The sequence below is a fragment of the Poecilia reticulata genome, chromosome 4, assembly GCF_904066995.2.
Source record: "Poecilia reticulata chromosome 4, P_reticulata-male-v2, whole genome shotgun sequence".
Lineage (NCBI taxonomy): Eukaryota > Metazoa > Chordata > Actinopteri > Cyprinodontiformes > Poeciliidae > Poecilia > Poecilia reticulata.
In genome coordinates, this window is record NC_088833.1 from 15758024 (window position 1) to 15778707 (window position 20684).

General features: G+C 37.9%; 1 protein-coding gene across 7 annotated transcripts in view; it reads right to left on the reverse strand.

The window, feature by feature from the left end:
* ttll7 (tubulin tyrosine ligase-like family, member 7) overlaps positions 1-20684 on the reverse strand; it is an 87911-nt gene that overhangs the window by 15797 nt on the left and 51430 nt on the right. For 6 of the 7 annotated variants that reach the window (XM_008408047.3, XM_081606345.1, XM_008408043.3 and 3 more), the window contains exons 14-19: positions 15666-15752; positions 12628-12859; positions 8035-8345; positions 6409-6543; positions 3769-3849; positions 4-164 (exon numbers count right to left, since the gene is read on the reverse strand). In XM_008408047.3, the coding sequence (XP_008406269.1) occupies positions 4-164; positions 3769-3849; positions 6409-6543; positions 8035-8345; positions 12628-12859; positions 15666-15752 (1007 nt within the window). The remainder of the gene's footprint in view (positions 1-3; positions 165-3768; positions 3850-6408; positions 6544-8034; positions 8346-12627; positions 12860-15665; positions 15753-20684) is intronic. The other variant, XM_081606346.1, reaches the window with a different exon arrangement.

The window sequence follows — 20684 nt, forward strand, 5'->3', positions numbered from 1 at the left end:
TACCCGGTGTTGGAGAAGCAGCTCCAAAGGCCCTGGCCGTGGCTCCACAACAGTCGATTGAAGACGCGTTTAAAAAGCCGATAGAGGTGTAGGTTCTCTACATCCGGCTCCCTCCAGATCCGCTGCAGCACCAGGCGAACGTTTGAACGAACAATGTCCAACACCTGAGGCGACCAGAAAGTAAGTGTGATATGAAGAGAAAAACAACAGTTACTTCAGGTTCAAAGTTACGCAAGTAAAAGGAGTGTTTGTTGTAATGAAATACATAATGACGTTTCTTATTTATATGCAGAACTTGGCATTTCTTCCAGTTGTAATTTCTTCCTGTTTTTTCCCTGTTGATCTTACCATGAAATTAGCAATCACACAGGCTCCCAAATTTGCTCACCAACAAAGAGCAAGCTTGCATTTATGAATAAATCCGGTGAAAGATGCATATTCAACAACACAAACCGACTGAAGAAAAACTTTAATCAAATTTTCCACTGTGCACTGACTATTTGAGCAGTTTAGTCAGTGCTTTCATAGAGGTCTCTATGCAAAGATACAAATCCAATGTCTTTGTGTGTGTGCGTGTGTGTGGCTGAGCTACAAGCTAGGACAAAAAACCATTGGGGCAGACAGTGGAGAGCCTGGAAGAGGGCTAATTGCTGCACCAATGTCAGTCTTGGAGATAAGGTGTCAGAAGTTCCCCGGCGGTCCACAGACACCTTCGCCAGGCTTCCATCTTTCTCCCTCTTCCTTTTTCCTATCTCTTCCCACCTCACAACCTTCTATTTCTTCCCTTTTCTTCCCCTTTTCATCCCAGCTCAGAGCAGTGCTGAGGCTCTTTTGACTTTGATTCCTCGCTCCTCATTACTGAAGTGCTTGTCCGTCTGTGCATCCACGCATGTGTGTGTGTGTGTGTTTGTTATCGATGCAAAAGAAGTGAGATTTCCCCACAGCAGCATGAGGCGAACAGGGCATGCATGCGCTCTCAGACAAACTGATAGATGAGTAAACACACACAGATATGTCTTGGTATGGTAATCAGGCGGCAGAGCGGTGGGTGCTACGTTCCTGACCTCTGCCTGCTGCTCATTAGGCTGCTTCACTCCAAATAAACATGAGCTCACGCCACCGAGGCCCACAGCTGAGCACAGCGGTGCAGAAAGCAATGGCTGAGAGATCACATCATTACTGACACGCCTACTGGATGCCATTTCACGTCTTGTCCCCTCTTCTGTTTTGTTTACATCTTTTTTGGTGGATCTACCTCCCATGGTCTGACATGGTAATGATCTTCATGTTTGTCATGGGGGTTTTTTTCTGCTCTTTTTTTTTTCCCTCTAAAGTTTGATTTGGGGATTATTTTTCGTGTTTTAAAAGTTGTTCAAAAGCTTTCACAGAAATAGGTAGGCGCAGTGACATTTTGTCATGTTCTCTGGTTTTAACAACATCCATTCCGTGCAAGGCGACGGCATAGAAGCCCTGACAGGAAAGGCAGAGGCAGGCCATTTATACGGACGTCAAAAGATAAATGAGCCCCATTTTTAACACTTTTAGACCTAACATCAAAAAAAAGAAAGGATTATCATGGCAAATTGTGTCTGAAAAACAAATGTGTCCCACATTTAACTCTTTCACACCTAAGATAAAACAAATAAATGAAGCATTATTTCAGAGAAATGTGTCCTAGACAGGGGTTCAAAATAAATATTTTTTATTTTGAACCATCAGAAAACTGGGAAAAGGTGTTTCCCAAAACCATGTCAAAGCATTCACAATATATTTTGACAAAAAGCAACAACTTGAACCTAAACTGATCTTCAGAGTAACTTTCATGGGTGCATGGACAAAAGTAACAACAAACTTTTAAAAACATAACTTCAGTTTTATACATATTAAAATGTATTGTATCCCAATGCAAATCATAAAATAATTTTCAATTGAGCAATTCACATTTGCGAACAGTGGGAGTCATATTGGACCTAACTATTTTAAATAAACAACAAAAGTTATAGTTGTATATGTTTGCTGTCTTTTTTTTTTACCCACAGCTGGCTTTCCTTTGAGAAATTGAGATCGAAACTAATTTGCTATCTTTATTAATTTAAAAAAAGAAAAAGCTTACCACTTCTCTTTTTCTCTTATGATGTTTGACATGTTGGAAAGCAACATGTTTCTCTAGACTTTTACCAAGTCAGACAAACATAAAAATACAATTTTATTTTCAAAAGTCTATTTATTTCAAGCTTTTTCTTTTGTAACTCAGGTTTTGTATCGGGGGTTCCGATTCAGACTTCAGCTGCTTTGGCAAAGCAGTTCAGTTCATCAATATTCAGCTCTTGTTAAAGATTCTAGGTCATTACTATGGTTTGACCTAGATAGTTCTATTTTAGATCTGGTTGTATGTTTAAGGTCATTGTCCTGCTGAAAGGCTAATGTCCGCCCAAGTTTAAATGTTTTTGGAGCCTCCAACAGGTTTTCGTCCATCACCAAGTGTAAAGCAGCTGGGATGGGAGTCAGATTTTGAGCCTGAGGATTTGGTTCGGATCAGGGAAAGGATGGTCTGCTCATAAAAACCGTGGCGTTAAAAGTGTCTCGATGAAGAAACAGCTGAGCCCCTAAGGGAAGCTCTTACATTGGTCACAAGACATCGGCTCTGATCAAAAAACAAGACTCCAGATACAAGGGACTGAAATACACATTTGTCTTAGGTGGGCTGGACTCGACCTTAGAGACAGGCTGTGAAGCGCCGTCATCTGAGAAGTGCTCGGAGTAGAGGTGCTGCTCCTTTGCATCAAAAGGAGTCAGCAGAGGTGGTTGGAACATCTGATCAGGATCCCTCCTGGGCACCTCCCTCTGGAGCTTCTCCAGGCCTGTCCCTCTGGGATAAGGCCCTGGAGCAGACCCAAAACTTGCTGGAGGGACTCTGTCTCCCTTCTGGCCTGGGAATGACTTTGGGTTCCTCATAATGAGCTGCAGACGGTCACTGGGGAGAAAAATGTCTGGGTTCCTCTAATAGAATTATTGCCTCACTACTCCCGCTTGGAAAATGAAGGACAATGGATGGATGGATGGATGAAATTTTAAATGGGCCATCTTATGGTTTTACTTTAACCATAAGATGCCAGTAAATCTACAAAGGCAAGATCTTAGGAGTTCAAAACTAGTAGTTATCCTGTGAACTAAGTCTCCCACCTGAGTTAATGTTTTCTTCAGCTCCTCCAGAGTTACCAAAGGTCTCTTGGCTGCTTGATTTAAGGCCATCTTTTCTCGGCTAGTTTAGTGGATGATCATTTTTTGTGAGATTTGTATTTGTGATGTAATCTTCCCATTTTCAGACAGACTAAAGCATAATCTTTGAGATGATTACAACTTATTGTTTTACAACCTGCCCCTGCCTTGAACTTCTCATTGGCTTTATGTCTTACTCGTCTGTTGTGTTTCTTGGATTTTCATGACGCTGACTGACTAATTAGATGAACTCTGAAGGCAACTTGTTGCACTGGGTTTTTATGTAGGGACATCAGAGGGTGAATACATACACACCACACTTTTCAGATTTTTATTTGAAAAAAAGAAAAATGGGAAAGTCATGCATTATTTTACTTCCACTTCTGGACTATCCTCTACTTTGTGCTGGTGTAAAATTTGAATAAAATACATATTTGAGAAATTAAAATAGATGTGAATCATTTGCATAGACATAAAGATACAGTATTACGTTAGACTTAAATCAATTAAGCACTAGCCAAGGAGTTTGGATTCTGCTTTGCGACTCACCTTCCGCTGTTTGGTCGAGTCCAGCTTCACCAACCAATAAGACGCCACCTTTGATTTATGGTATCTCCAGTTGTCGAGAATCTGTGTGGTAAGCATTAATGTTAAAGCTTTGGAAACGCTTGTTACAAACAAAAAGCAAATATATTATTAAAGACCATTTTATGAGATTGAAACTTCCAGTTGCATTAAACATTAACCATCTTCTCTGAGCATTCAAGGTTTCTTTTGTTTACATAGGAGCAGAGAGAAAACTATTAAGGTCAATTTATTCATCTTTTAAACTTATTTTTTAGACACTCCTTGTGTTAAGGATTTTTCTTTCCAGTGAAACACTAGGTTAAAGAACAGCAAAATATTTCCTTACAGAAATGAAAAACAAAAAAACATCTTAGTAATATCAAAACAATATTTTAGATGGACTCATTATTGAGGACCTATCAAACCCTGAAAACTGCAGTGTTGCTGGGTCTGTTTGATGGTTAATCTAATCGCCTCGCGCCTTCGTCAAATCGCTCCTTGTTACAATGGAGTTCCATGTTCAAACGTGACGGCACCATTAGACACTGGGTTCCTTGCACAATATTTGCCACATCAAGCTGCACAGGAAAGTACAAGGTGACAGACTGTTTACAGCAGCACAACACAGACTGTCTTGTCTTGTTAGTGCTCTGAGTCCTGTCTTTATACTCTAATCAAGGGAAAGATGTTAACCTTTACAAAATCCCATGTCACAATATTTCCTGTAACCAGAATTAGAACATTTTATCTCTTTTATATGTGTGACTCTTTTACAGCCCTGTGAAATGGTGAAATCTCAATAAATAAATAAATAAATAAATAAATAAATAAAATAGAGGTTATGCTGAAAAAAAACATCTTTGTATTTTTTGGTACATTTAAAAGCTGTGTGGGTAATTCTCATTTTCTTACCTGTAGAACCAGAGTAACAGTGCATATTCGCCCATTGCTGTTGTTGAGTTGACTTAAGCTACACTTCCCCACTGATGTACTTATGTCACATAAGGTGCTAGATCCCCTGCAAAGAGGGCTCACAGTGGAAAGCTCCAGTGCAATTTACCTTTCTGTTCTCACACACACATATCCACATACAAGTGGGTTTCCAATGTTTTATAAAAATCGTCTTTTCGTAGGTTTGCTTTACCTTAGCCACTTGTTCAATGCTAACTGCAAGTGCACAGCTGGAACTCAGTATTTTTTGCATTATGGGGACATTTGTTTCATAGACTAAATCTTTATGTTTGTCTTTTAAAAAAAGGCAAAACAGACAAAAAAAACAAAAACGTTCCCTTCTGCTATGCTCTTTATTTTACATATCAACACGTGGGCACATTTTTCAACAAAAAATGCACATAAGAAATGTCCCTTATCAGCGGCTCCTTAAGTGGAACAAAAAAATGAGAGACTTTCAGTGAAAGATTAGGGAGGCAATAACTCAGATACAAATATGAATTAAGCCTCTCAACTGTGAATTATTACAGAAAACAAAAAAAGCTAAGTCAATACTCCTCCTCTGAGTTAAGGAGTCAACAGTACAGGTGCAGTCTCTCAGCTGTGCTTTCATTTTGAATACAGGGGTAGTGGTAATTACAAAATAGTTTGGAGTCTGTATTGCCTGCAGCAAGTTGTAATTTTAAATCATAACAAACACATAAAATCCATTATTTGTTGATGAAAGTCAGTCATGTCAAGAAAAAGATATGTTTTTATTAATGTAGTAAAACAAAAACAAGAGAAATTTGTATTCCTAAAACTGTAGCTGATTGTTGAAACTTGTGCCTCACGTATCCTTAGATTTCATGCTACTTACACAACATGCAGAGACTTAGAGAAACCCTACTTAGTACACACAAAAGCTTCAACTCAGTAAACTTGGTCATCCCAAAAAGTGAATTGATTTATTTAATTCTAAATCAAAAAGTGGTAATTTTATTTTTAAAAAAAGGCTATTGCACAAAGAACGACATATTTCAGACTTCATTTATTTTTATGCTTATGGCTTACATGTAATAAAATTCCCAAATTAATTTTCTCATTAACTTTACATAGATATTGTTGCCTAACAGATATTATTACTTGCTTTCACATGTTCACACTGCTTTTTACATTATAGATTCAAGATGAGCTTTACAGTTTGCAAGGGAGCATATTATGTGCCTTTATTTTCATAGAACAAAACTTGACTATATTTGAGTTTTTACTAGCTGATTAACAAATGTACAATGTACATGGATAAAAATAGTTAAAATATGCGCCATCTGCACATACAGATTTAAAATAGCAGGATCCTCTCCTGTCAGTTTCTGTGCAATTACGAAGTGGCTGTGATTAATAGAAAGGAGTGGAGGAGAACAGCATTGGACTGCAGGCAAACTGTTGCTTGGTTCATTTCAAATACAGAGGAAGACACGTCTGAGCTGAAATGCTATCGTAAAGTGAGACAAGGAGATGAATCGTAGCTACACTGTAAAAACAACCAAGCAGGCAACGGAGAAACTCAAAGAATGTCTTGGTTTCTTTGCTTCTTATAAATTTCCTCTTTTTTTTTTAGCCCAGCAGAAAACAGTTCAGAAAGAAAATAAAATTAAACAAATGACATGTCTATAAGACATTTTTGCCCACCTCGTCTAGCACTGCCTCAGCCTCTTCTTCAGTCTTCCCTGGAAATCTGATCCGCATGGCGGTGAGCGCTGAGAGGGTCTGACGCACCATGTCGACCTCCTGCTCCTTAGCCTTCAGGCTTATCAAAGGTTCAGCCTAAAAACATGTACATGCCAACTTAGAACAAAACTATAGACACACAGCATCAGTGACATGATGCTGCATTTGAATCCTTCTTTTACAAGGGGAGTGAATTAATAATACAACAAACAACTGCAATAAACATTTTAAAGCTTGAATTGGATGCACAAATTTTGATTTATTGTAGATTTTCTCTAACCCATACAAGATCAAAATTATGCATACGGGCTTAGATATACATCCCCCTACTAATATTAGGTTTTTTTGACATTCAGGAAGGTTAAGAAAAAAAAACACACACTTTTTTAGTTGCAATGCCAAATAAGCTTTTGGCTAAATTCTGGCTGGATTTTTGATCTTTTTTTTCCCCTCAGGAACTAATCCAAAATTTGTTGGTTTCCAGGCATCCCATTCCAGTAGCCTAAGTTGTGTAGTGGACAAATTCAAATATTAAAATTATGAAATATACAAACATTAAGAATTACTTGGGTGCTCCCATCTTGAAGTGCAGCTCCCTGTATGTTAAGGCAAAATTACATGCAATGGTGATCTCACCGCATAAAATACAGAAAAAATAATAACATGCATGCAAGTGAGTTGGGACCTTTTTACACACCAAGAAAACATTTTTTTTTTCAGTTTTGAAAATTAGAGAAGTGGGATCTTTATCGAATTCACCAATTAAATTGCAGGTGTATATACAGCTTTGGAGAAAAAGAGCCCACTGCACTGAACCTCATTGAAAACCTCATGGTTATTCCACCAAATATTGATTTCTGAACTTTTGCTGAGTTAAAACATTAGTATTGCTGTTTCTAAATGAATATTAACTTGTTTTCTTTGCATTATATAAGGTCTGAAAGCACTGCATCGTTTTTGGTATTTTGACCATTTCTCATTTTCTGCAAATAAATACAAAATTTCTGCTTGGAATTTTGGAGACATGTTGTCAGTAGTTCCTAGAATAAAAGAATAATGTTCATTTTAATCAATCATATGCCTATAAAAAGTAAAATCAGAGAAACTGATCATTTTAAGTGGTCCCCTTATTTTTTCCAGAGCCTTATATGTGTGTGACTCTGTCTAAATTTGAGCTTATGTGAATTAGTCTACATTAAATTAAAATTACTGCAATGAAATATTATTTTCAAAAATGTATTCCCTTTTCTTTCTACCTGGAAAAAACCCTAAAAAGAAATAAGTTAAAATGCATCTTTAAAAGTCATTCCTGACTTTGTAAACTCTGTCTGGTTCCACTTTATTCAACAGTACTAAGAGAAGACAAGCTGTGAAAGAGGAAGGTAAACTGAGAAGGAAGGGAGAAAGCAACAGATGGGCACATTTGAAGGTCATTATTGTGGGCTGCAGTAACCTGATACTGTATATCTGTTTTAAAAAAAATCAACAGTACTATTATAGTCAAATGAAAAACAGCAAAAAATTAAGGTTTACAGGTCGAACTAACAACTTAAAAATGAGCATATATAGGTATGTTGAGTATCCTACCAAATTAGAGTGGATAGTCCCCAGGCTGCTGCTGTGAGGCACACGGTGGGCGGAGACACTGCGGCTCAGCGAATGAGAGCGAATCGCGGTGGAGCTCAGCGTCGCGGAGCTCGGCCTGGCGAGAGGCGTTGCCATCGGAATCATCGAAGATGGCCTGGTGGAAAATGGTCGCATCTCATTGGGTGACGGGAGGGAGGCAATGCACCGAGGGCAAGAGATAGATCGTCTGATTGGACCAGAAAGGGTCGGAGACACAGAGGGAGTAGTGCCTGGTTTGGGGGACTTGATTGGAGGTTTCCAGAACATGCGGCCTGTAAAGACACAGGAAACATTGAAAAGAAAGTGTTTGAGATTGAGAAAACAGCTTTGCACTCCTCAGATTTCACAATGTCTTTGTCAGGCTTTCAAGCACTCCTGCTTGCTTTACATCATTTGGCGCCTACGTCATGAGATGAAGTGCGACACACTGACCCAGAGGTTCAGCTTTTGTGCTATTAGCAAGCCTGTCTTGTGTTGTCGATGCCAGAAATTTAGCAGAAATCTGGTTCTTGTCAGGTCTGAGGGCAGATTAAGGAGCAGCTCCGTCTCAGACACACACATGCACGCACACAAGTAAGCTCGTACAAAATTACACAGAAAACCGTCAGACTCAGTCTGTAAACCTGGATACAGTTCCAGCTTGTCTATCAGCCAGTGTATTAGTATGTGTCCGTCGTAAAGTAAGCTTACAAGTATGTGTGTTTGTGTGTGTTTGCGACTGCCGAATCTTCCAAGGTTTGGTCAGTGCCAACTGTGAGCATTATGGAGCTTAGTTGTAGCAGTCCTTTGGTGGCTTGGTATGGAGAAGGACTTGGCAAGGTTGCTGTCTCTCTGCATACACCCACACACATGCGCGCACACAAACACGCATGCATGCGCTTCCACAAAAAAATGTTACTCTTTTCCATGATTTAGCCCCTTATTTTGTGACAAATTGAATAGGTTAATGCAAGACTCCTCTCCTTGGGCGCTATAACTCAGCCCACAATGCAACCAGAGAATTTCTGAGCCAAGGTCAGTGCATTGACTTCTGTGAAAAGTGTTTTCTTTTCTCACTTCTAAGAGCAAAAAAGTGATTCAGTACATGTGACTGTTGTGAAATGGAGGAAATGTATGAGGCTTATCACTCTTGCTATAAAATTGTATAATTCTACATAAACCCTCAAGGTATTTTCAAGGTGTTTTACAAAAAGGTCTCTGCTTCTACTTCCATCAAATTTCTCCTGTTTATTTCTATGCCTAACTTCACCCACTCCTGTTCTCAAGTGAGTGCTGTGGCCCTTTCTGTCGGCGATTGTACTCCTGAAAAATTGTTCTACCAATAAACATGGGCAAAACTAGCCATATTGCCGAACTCACAAATTAGGATTGTTCAGCAGCAATCAGGGAAGGAACATACATCATTTATTGCGTCGGGTAAGCATAACAACAAAGGCCCTAATACCACCTTCTGAGAAGATCATACTTTAATTCTGACCTTTTTTGGACATGGACATAAAATAATTTGTTAAGTGATCCTTACACACACTTAAAATAAGTTAAAGAGCTAATCAGTCTAACCATTGCACCTAGTAACACTTGGTATTTTAACTTGTTCTACAAGTCAAAATACCAAAACACCCTGTTATAAAAATGTATTTAAAAAAAAAACCTGCATTAATCTGGTCGTATAAACTTGCCTTCAATTTAAATGTACTAAAACATATTTTGTTCAAATTTTGGCAATCATTCTTTTCAAGGTTTCCCCAAAAAAACTTGCTAAGCCCGGTGGTTGGGCCCTAGGGAAATCATTCATCCAGCAGCCAGTCATCTTTTTGAGTTAAAAAATGTTTAAAGTTGACAGGAAATTTGAAAATATCACTTGATAATTATGTGTTATTAAAAGATTGGAAGATTAATACCCGAACACCAACTATAAAGTCTTAAAACAAATCTTTTAAGCCTTTTAAAAAGACTTAAAAAATAAGCAATGCCTAGCCTGGTGGCCCACCAGGTTTATAATACACTGGGGAAAACCCTGCTTTTTGTACAAATTTCATAACTAAAGTAAATCCAATTAAGCTGAAGGAAAGGTTAACTGTCCTGTCCAAATTAGATTTCCTTGACTTTGTATCAATTGCATCCATTAAAATTCAGTTTTCAGTTGCATGTTGATGCAGTTGCCTTGGAGTAACAAGGCGCTGAATTCAAATCACAGCCAGGGTGTTCCTACATGGAGTATGCATGTTCTCTGAATACATACATAGTTTCACTCCAGGTACATGCTAGGTTGATTGGCCTCTCAAAAGAGCTTGTAGGAATGAGTGTTTGCATGCATGGAAGTTTGTTCTGTGTCACTGTGTTGTCCTATGGTGAACTGGTGACCTGTCCAGGGCATACCCACGCCTCTCCTATTAGCCACTAGGGATTGGCTACAGTCCCCTGAAGCACCACAGGGAATAAGTGGACATAGACAATGACTGAATGAAGGTAAGTTGTAGTTTACAAAGAGCTTATAGAGAAAATCAAAAGTATCTTATTGAACAACAGAAGAATAGAGAAAAGTCAACAGCATTATGTGAGAATTTTGGCAAAGAGAAACTGCTCATTAGTCACTGGCGAATTGATGGGACAACAGTGACATTAGAAAACCTAAAGGCTGCTCCACATTTGCTAAAAAGACAATATGATAACTGGTCAAGGAGACTGCTAAGAGACCAAAGGCAATACTGAATGAGCAGCAATGTTTTCATATATAAAAATCGGTTGTGTTACAAATGGACAGACAACCATCATTTTTATTCACCTTATATCTGAACTATGAAGTAGGCTTACAAGGTTACAGCTTTTTCTTCCAAAGGCAACATCCAGACCTGACTAAAATCTATTCTGGTCTCCTTGTACTCCCCATCAACAAAATAATACCATCATACTCAGATGGAAGTAGTTTTTCAGTCAAGGTGGGGAGAAACCGTGAAGTGTTTCAGATACCAGTCAGTTTTGACCCAAACCTTTAGGTGTCTGAAAAGTCTTTCTTAAAAAGTTAGACACGATAGAAGTTTGTTCCACAGAGGGGAACTCTAAGACATGAACTTTGTGAGTTTCTGCCAATCAATCAAGGAAAAGTTATAAGGTTATTTCCAAACAGTTTGGAGTCCATCCATCTGATGTAATAATATACTCACTGGGATAAAATATCAGAGAGAAATCCTCCAAAATAATCAGTAACTACAGTTGAACCCTCACAACCCATTTTACAGGCTTTGATGGTAAAATTCATGATGGTATAATTAAAATAGAACAGTTGAGTTTGGCATGTATTTTAGTGATAGAGTAGATATGGAGTCATATCTATAGTACTGTAATGTATCAGTACATTTATTGCTACGTAGAAAGTAAGAAATAGCCCAAGTGTATGATACAAAGCTGTATATGAATGTATCTGAATGAATTCATTTTAAAGTACCGGTAAGTGATGTGCAAATTTGAATTTCTGTCAATCCATAAAACCTCACCTTAACCCTTGTGTACACCATACTAGTACCAGATTTGATCCATTAGTTTCTTCAAAACATTCTCAATATTTTCTGTCACAGACCTAAAGTGTCAGAAACACTCATCCAAATTTTTTTTTACCACATTGAGGTGCTTCATTCAGCTGTTGTCGTATGATTAGCCAGTATGCTATCAACTGCACAGGTGTACTTATTAAAATGGCAAATGGGTCTACTGGCAGAGTTAGTCATTCCCATTTAAAAAATTGTTGGTGCCTTGGATGACTTAACGTTTTATAAGCATGAAGGGGAGTATTTTGTCTTCATCACTCTTAAAAAGTGTTTCATAGGAGTAAACAGAAAATAAATAGTTTGCAAAAGTGTTTCGATTATCCAGCAGAGTGCTTTGACAATCTTGTTTCAGGAACTTTTATTTCTTCATTCTACCTGTTAAGCGTTTGTAGGCCGGGTCATTTATTGACTTATGAGAACTGCTTCACTGAGGTGAAGATATCTGCAGTGAGGTCATATTTTTAACAGAGTTAGAGACATTTTGAAAGTTGTACATTGTAAAGTTAGTAAAATTGTAAAGTCTGTAACCTATCAAGTCATCTTTTTTCACCTTCAACATGACTCTAGTAATCAGGCTAGAACGTAAACAGTCTGACTATTGATTCATACTGTCTGCTTTTCTGTAGAAATATTGGCTCACTTATTTCCACCATTTGTACCAGAAAAACAGATTTTTAACTTAATTAGCCCAGTCTAATTAATAACTTAGATTTGTATTTTCAAATGAATATCAACACTGAATTTTTCAGTTTTGACAAAAACAGTGAACATTATTGTTTAATAATTTTTGTTTACCTGCATAAAGCTTTAGTTCAATCATCCAGAGTTTTGATTAGCCTCAACAAATTTTTAATTGCCTCATCTGCCAATATTTCTTTCGTGTTTCTCTAGCCTCTATTGTTCATGGTAACTGCTATTTCTTTTTTTATGTTGGCAAAGACAGACAAAAACACAATCAGATGTCACACTCTGCCTTTCTAATAAGGCAGTTCCAGACCCTTTGCCCTACCTGAGCGCTCAGCCACGTTTTTCTCCTTGCTTTCACTGAGGTCATAGGAGACCTTCTTCTCGCCTCTCTTTTCTTTAATTTCCACTTCTTCTGTTTTTCTTGTCTCCTCTTCCTCTTCTTCATTGGACGACGAGCATGAATTATCTTCACTGCTGCCACTGGAGAAGTCAGCCAGGTAGTCTGGTCGTTGGCCTCTTGGCGTCTGGCTGCATTCCGGCATGGCGGTCAAGGGCTGGCAACAACAAATAAACAAATGCTCAGCACATACTCTGCACATAACAGCAGAATATAAAAATAACATGCATTGCACAGACGAAGTCATTAATCTTGACATATAAGTTACCAGACACAAAATTACAGCATCGACTTTCAAGCGGCAACAATTCAAATGTTTCACATTATGTTCCATGACAACCACAAACCTGAAAGTATTTCTACAGGTGACAGCCTAACACAAAGTAGTGCATATCTCTTAAGTTAAAGGGAAAATGTAAAAAAGAGCAAATAAAATCCATAGTTTAGGACAGTGGGAGCAATCTGCCTGTAAAACCACTATTGGTTGTTTACTTTAATAGCATGACCTTAAAGAGTATCAAGAAAAAAGGAGGACTTAATTATTTTAGTCCTCCTTCCATAACGACAGTTGTGAAAACTTTTAGGTTAAGGATATAACCTCTGTTCTCTGAGATATGAGTGAGGTATCTCACTGTGACTGATGCTCCACTATTGTCTGTCCACCAGAAGCTCTATTACATTATGCTAGTCCTGATGTCGACTCCGAGGAAGAGGGACTTCCGCCCAGTATAAATGCTCAACATTATGCAGGAGATTTTCGGTCTTGTACCCACACTTCTTCCTTGCTCCAGGCAAGGAGAGTGATCTGGTGAGATACTTCACTCATATTTCAGGGAACTATGGTATAATAGGGATAGACTGAAGATCACCTGTAAGAATCTTATTTGGAACAAAAAGGAGCTCACGTCACTCCTTATTTAAGGTCTTACTTGTTAAGTGAATTAATTTTTAAATCCTGAGTTTAACTTTCAGGACCTTGCATGGTGAAGCTCCTCCTCATATGGATTAAAGCCACATACTCCAACTCCAGCCATCAGGTGTTCAAACTTATCTGCTGTCATTCTTAAGGGAAAAATATGGAAGTCTGAACTCTTCAAGTTGGAGTTCACCTTGAACTCATAAGGACGCAAGAGTGGAAGGTTTTGCCTGTGTTAGAAGATTTTACTCATAGAATCAGTGCAAGCTAACAACTGAAATGTTCTAGCTTGAACAAAAACTATTTACATAAAAGAGCAATGTTAAGGCAGAAGCTTATTATTCATTCTTCAGCAGTTGTTTTCCTTCAATTCTTCAAATAAATGGATAAAAGGTTGAGTACATGAGCACTTTTGATAACATGGAGAGTTTTCTTAACAAAATATGAACTTAGAGACGAGAAGATGAAATTATCTATGTCTGTGCATTGAAATGTAAAGCATGAGCGAATAAACAGAAGTTTTTAGTCTAATGTTAATTATATATCTCCCAATTTTAAAGGGGGACACAATGAGGACATTGATAAAGCTTTTCTTCATCTGTTATTCAGTGTTCGGGTCTGGCATTGCTGTAAGGCCACCCAAATTAATAAGCAGGAAGTGATCATGGGTCTGAAAGAGTCACCGCTGGGTAGTCGTGTGGGTGAGTGATGAAGGGGGCTAGAGACAGAGAGAGATTAAATACATGAGAAGAGAATAACAAGGGAAGATTGGGACATCAGATTGATGAGGTGAGATATAAAGAGAGGGACAAGGTGAAGCTCAGCAGTGGCAGCAGAAAGGAACGAATAGAAGCACAGAGGGACTGAATATGCAAAGAGAGGTGGAAATGAACTCAGAAAGGCAATGATTTTGGATATGGCGAGGAGATGAAAAGCATGCATGGACAGACAGTCCCTCATCAGTGAAGAGAGAGACAAAAATGAGAGATCAGACACTAAAAATGAGATGAAATTTTGGTGAGAATAGCAATCATTCTGAACAAGGAATCAAGCAGTACGGTAGGGAAAGAGAGTATCAACCACAAGCGTAAGAACCGCAGATCAAAATTAGGATTTGGAGACAAAAAGCAATTAAAAAGGCTTATAAAGCTCCTTGCCATCCTTTTTTCTCAACTTCCTGTCCCGTCTGCCTTAACATTTCCTTCGCTGACAGAAACATCAGTGCCATGTCTTTCCTTCAAAATCCTGTCTAACTCCACTCATCGCGCTTTCACATTCTGCTTGGTTCAGCTCCACCAGATGGCTTGTAAGCAACTCACCCTCGAGAGGGAATCTATCCGTCACAGCACTTTACTTCCCCCTGTTACCGATGTCTCTCTCCATACGTTCTGCAACATCGAAGCTGACGGGCCCGAAATTAATTTGGACAACAGTGATTGTGTCTGAACAAGTTCTCATTCTGGCTCGGGCCTCACAAACGTAACGGCTGAACTTCAACGTCTGGTCCCTAACACACTCCTCAAGTGTTCCAGTCAATTTAGCCCTCGAATGAGGGATGATGTACACGCACCCAAAAGAGAGAGGGATGGAGAGGTGAACGGAGGAGAGTGGAGCAAGTTGATGGAGGGAGTAATGTGCTGTCGCGCGAAATTGAAGGGGCTTACAGGTGGATGTGACAGAGAGGAAAAAGAAGAGAATGATAGACAGAGAGACGGATAGCAAGGGGGTGCAAGTGGGGGAGCGTAGGTGAAACAGGCTGACAGCTGTCCCCTTAGGGAGTTGGGTCCCTTCTTTGGGCCTCTTTCTGATTCCTTTCTTTCTTTCCAAAGCTGCTAGACAGCCACAACCCCCATTCCCCCCAATCCTCACCACCACCTTTATTTTTCTGAATCACGTCCGATGTGCTTTCTCAGAGTGTTAGCTCCAGGCATCTGACTACCTCCATCCCTTTCTCTCTGGCACTCGTCTTTTTTGAAGGTCCCATGAGGCATCTGGACCCTATGCACTCTGTGCTCAGTGTCTCCCAACCTCTCTCCCTTTCACCCACCTTTGGGCCTCGTTGCCTGGAGGATTTGCCCGTCAGCTTCTCGTCATCCAGCTCACATCGTTCCAGAAGATCCAGTATATCTTCTTCCTGCACATTAATACATACAGGCAACTCAGTTTAGATCAGTTAAACACATAAAAAAAATCATTAGTCAGAATAGTTTAATCATTGGATACACTTATGGAGCAATAATTATGATTTGATACGTCTCTGGATTGTCAAATTCTTCAATTAATGTAAAAGTAAAGAAAAACCTAAACTTCACACTTTTGTACATGCGCCTTGTCTGGGGAGATTGGAAAAGATACACTGGCCTGAGATTCTTTGCTGAGCTGAGCTCATTGAGAGAGAATTAGTAAAAATAGGAGCTTCATGGCCTTCGCCAGCATGCACAAGCCTGGTCCAGTTGGCAGCTGTTGAAATGCAGGCAAAGATTATTAATGTTGTTTAAGGCAGGGAAATAACAGGCTTCCATTTGCTGCTCAAATCCAATGTGATTGTCAGCTGGCCGCTGGCTCACTGGATTCATTCTGGGAGAATTAATACTTGTGAGTGTGTGAATGCTTGGATGGTGGGACATGCCATTCTGGACACAGATGGCTTAAATGTCATATGTTTCATATGTGGATTGACTTTCAATCTGTCTGTGACTTACAATGTGTCTATATGTTTGGAATGAATTGACTTTTTCTGTAGAGTGCCTTGAGAAAATGTTTGTTGCGAACTGGCATTACATTAAAAAAAATATTGAATTAAATAAATTGAATTAACTAAAGAAAGTCAGAATAGAATTGGAGATCAACCAGAATTGATTCATTTTGGAAACATGCTTTACTTTTTTTTTATGGTATGATACATTATTTTTTTGTTGTTCTGCGGGCCATCTTTATTGGCACTCCTGTTAAAATGTGCAAGAGGCCTTACAAAAATATATGTAAAGTAGCATAATCATGAAGTAAAAATAATTTTAAAAAATATTTGGATGCAGTTAACAAGCAATAAAATCCAACACAATCACTGGTAGCACACACTTTGATAGCCCTCCTGACAAAACAACTTTTTGCCACTAAGGTATTATTAGTCGTCTCCTAGCCTTCCACGGTTACAGTATAAAAACAAAGTGATCTGTGACCAGGAAAGTCTTGAGTCCACCTGCTTTATCTAGCCTTATTTGACTAATACACATCACCAGTTAAAGCCCCAGAAGAATTTAGCAAATCACATATTTATATTTTTAACAGTAAAAAAGAGAGTTGTTTGTGGTGGTGGTGTTCCTAAATAACTGGTTGGCATGTAGATGGTGTCTTAAGGTTGCTATTGAAAATTGGTAAACTCAGGTTGGCACTCTTTGTTCTAATGTAATTTGGAGAATTGTTTTAGCCTGTCTAATTCTTCTTACTGTGAACCAAACAGGTTCCTCCCAATTGTCCAGTAGCTAAAATAACTGACCCTCATGTCACATTATAGTAATACCAGTGAAACAGAAAACCATAGACTACATGCCAGTGATTCTAATTAACCGATCACCCTAAAAAATTAAAAAGAAATTGAACAAAAGCTTTCTATACATTTTGTCTAGAGACAAGTTTTTTAACCATGGTTTTTAAAACCATGTGTTAGATGTTTCCCTGCTCCAGCATAGCTGATTTCAAATTGATGGCCAATTAACAGGCTTTTGTTGTCTCCATCAAGTGTGTCAAAGCAGATAAACATCTAAAACATGCAGGGCAGTGTGCCTTGACAACCAAAGTAAGGAAACACTTGTCTAGAGAAATAGCTGAAGCTGATTTAAAAACACTTTCTTCTAATGCTTTTCCTCAAAATAAAATAATCTCAAATAGAAGTTGTGATTTTTCAAAACAGTACGCAGTGGAATTATGCTACAATGACAAAAAAAATAATAATAATTTATTTGAGGTCTTACACAAATCTTTAGCAGAGGTGCCAGCCCTACCAAAGTACAAACTTTGTAATTTTCCACTAAGGTTTCCAAGCAGGTCCAAGACCAAGATTATAATTTTTTTAAGGTAGGTTTGAACCATGTTATCTATACTGACATTTTCAGATTGCATAGTATGATCTGCACTACTGATGCCTACTGTATGCCAACAGTAAATCTCCCCAACAGACTCCCTCTAATGTAATAAACGTAATAAACTAACACATTGTGGAAACCCACTGTAAAAATGAGGCCGCCTCCTGTAGCTTTGCAGCACTAAATGGTTTTTTAAGCAGCCTTGAAAAGCCAGGAACTAAACTTTTAACTTTTTTACAATGTAGTAATTATTATAGGGAAAATGTTACTTTGCCTTGCTTTGTATAATTATTTACAAATTACAAGCAATAAAAATTTGCTGCCAACTCAATAAGCTTTTATGAGGTGAAAGCTTTCCCCACCCACTGTGGTTTAAAAATCACTGGAGGCCCATTACCTTGTTAAATACCAGCAAGTGGATTACACCAATGTTTTGACATGTTTTTACAGCACAGGAGAAAACCGAACTTGACATATATGCAGAAATTACACATGAAGTAAAAGTTATTTATTTTCTCTTAATTTTAGCTGTTTTTAATTTATATCTTGTAATCACTTATACAAATATATCTATTTCATGCCTTTTGCCTTTTGTCTGAATTTGTCTGACTGCATATATTAAGAATTCTTTATAAGGTAAAAATTTAACATCAACTAATAATATTTATAAATCATGAAGTGATGTTTGGTTTTAACGTTCTTCCATATTTTTCTGTGGCACAGGACAAAAGGTCAGGAATGAGGTTGGAAAAATCCCAAGAAAATTGAAAACCATTGAAAAAAGAATACCATCAAGCGAGTCAGGAGAATAACAGAACCATGATGGCATAAAACAGGAGGAAGCAACAAGAAGTCCTGCTATAGCACTGGGAGAAGGAAATACAGGAGCAATAACTAATTGAGCAACAGCTGATTGCAGGATGACTAGAGGTGCTGAGATTAATGCTAAAAAACACAAATAAACAACAATCTTAAATCCTAATATCAAGCAGAAAATTTATGCAAATTAAGGGTTGTCCACAAAGGCAGCAGGGATGTGTAATACTAATGCTGATCACCTCATATGTATGCTTTTTTAAAACCTTCATCATGCACAGTGTTTATAGAAATTTGTTTCTTTTAGATTCCTAGTTCCCTTCATTTACTTTATTTTTTATCTAAGAAACAAAAAATGCATTCAAGTCTGCACTCACACTTTTCATTCTTTTCTACATCATATAACACTATAACATAGTCACTTTTTGTTTTCTTCATAAAAATACTTTGAATTGTATTGTTACTGAAATGTGCAATACAAATTAACTTGCCTTGCTTTTCTTTTTAAATTCAAGTAACCCTGAACTGCAAACAGCATCATCATCGTGCTCCAGTTGTTTGTGAGAGCAACAACATTGAAAAGAAAATCCATTTAAATTTAGAGTGAATATTTATTGTACAATAAAACCTACTTTCACATCAAATTTATCTTTAGTTTAAAAAATTGGCCAAAATGAGCTGTTTTAATATCCATGCTTAGCTGCTGCATTTGCTGTACTAGCCTCTGTGGAAACGTGTGTGCTTACGTGCTTTTTTTTTACATTTCTGACAGAAAACCACAGGCTGCTTTGACAACATCCTGTTTCTCATTTTCATTATTCCTAAAAGTGAAGGAATAGAAAGACATCGTCTGAGGGGTGGAAAAGATATATAGCCAACAACAGAGCTAACAATCTGATGCATACCTTTCAACCTAACTGTAATGGAAGTGTGGAGAAGGGTGATGCAAACTCTGTGGAAAACAGTGTAACTCATTGCTGAAACGTCTCTGGCACAGCAAGCTGAAAGCAAGAGGGTGCTCTGCAGTCAATCAATGTTTTTTTTTATTTCTAGGAACACAACACACACTCTGTGTTCTTTGATAGTGTGACAGTCCGTGACTTTTTTTCAATTCGTGGCCGTGAGAAGCTCGCAAAGCCAGCAAACAAAAGTGTTGTGGGGTCCAAAAACTGTCAGACAGAAATATCGATTGTTTGCTCGCAATGAAAGAACGACCCTAGACAGAGCCAGTGATGACTTTTTTTAGGGAAAACAACAATAAAAAAATAAATAAACTTTATATACATATATATGTTTATAGATATATATGTATTAATATATATGTATTAATTTCATCAGTCACACCAAGGAGACTGGTGAAATTAAAGATTAATAATAATCTTTAATAATAATAATAATAATAATAATAATAATAATAATAATAATAATAATAATAATAATAATAATAATAAAAACAGAAACTGACAACAGTCTAAATGCAACATACCATGCCAGTAAATGAAGACATTTAGGAAGATTATAAACAAGTGATTTCCTATGAGTCTGGAAAGGGTTTGGAAGTGTTAGGGATCCCAATGAACCACAGTGACCAAATAACTTATAGCACCATCTAAAACACTAATGGTCTCTCTTACCTTAGGAGAGAGACCAGTGTTAATGGTTATCAGTGTTAATAATAAAACAATAAGAAGGAGGTATGGCTGCCACTGAAGAACTTTATAATATTATACTAAAATCCCCCAAAATAAGGCATTTAGTTATAAAAAGTTAATCAAAGACATTTTATGTTTTGATAAACCTTGATATCCACAAAAGGACACCATTTTTTAGTTTTCAATGGAACTAAGCTCACTCCAAATTGCCTTCTCACAAACAATACCAGGGCTTTATGCTACCAAAAGGTGCACTCAAGTGAGCATCTGTCAAATATAATCTATATGACAAAAGATCTGCTCGTCTGCATTGTAATTAGTAATATAAAGGAGTCTGGAAACAGAACTGACTTTTCCAAACATTTTCGTCTTTCTCCATACTTTTCCACAAACGAAAAGCACAAAACCCAATGAGTTTATGTGGGTTTTTTTAGAACACTTCTAAAAAAGCTATGGTGTAAGCTGCAGTTCTCACACTATGTCAGAGAAACAGTGCTTTCCGGAAGTGATTATGTT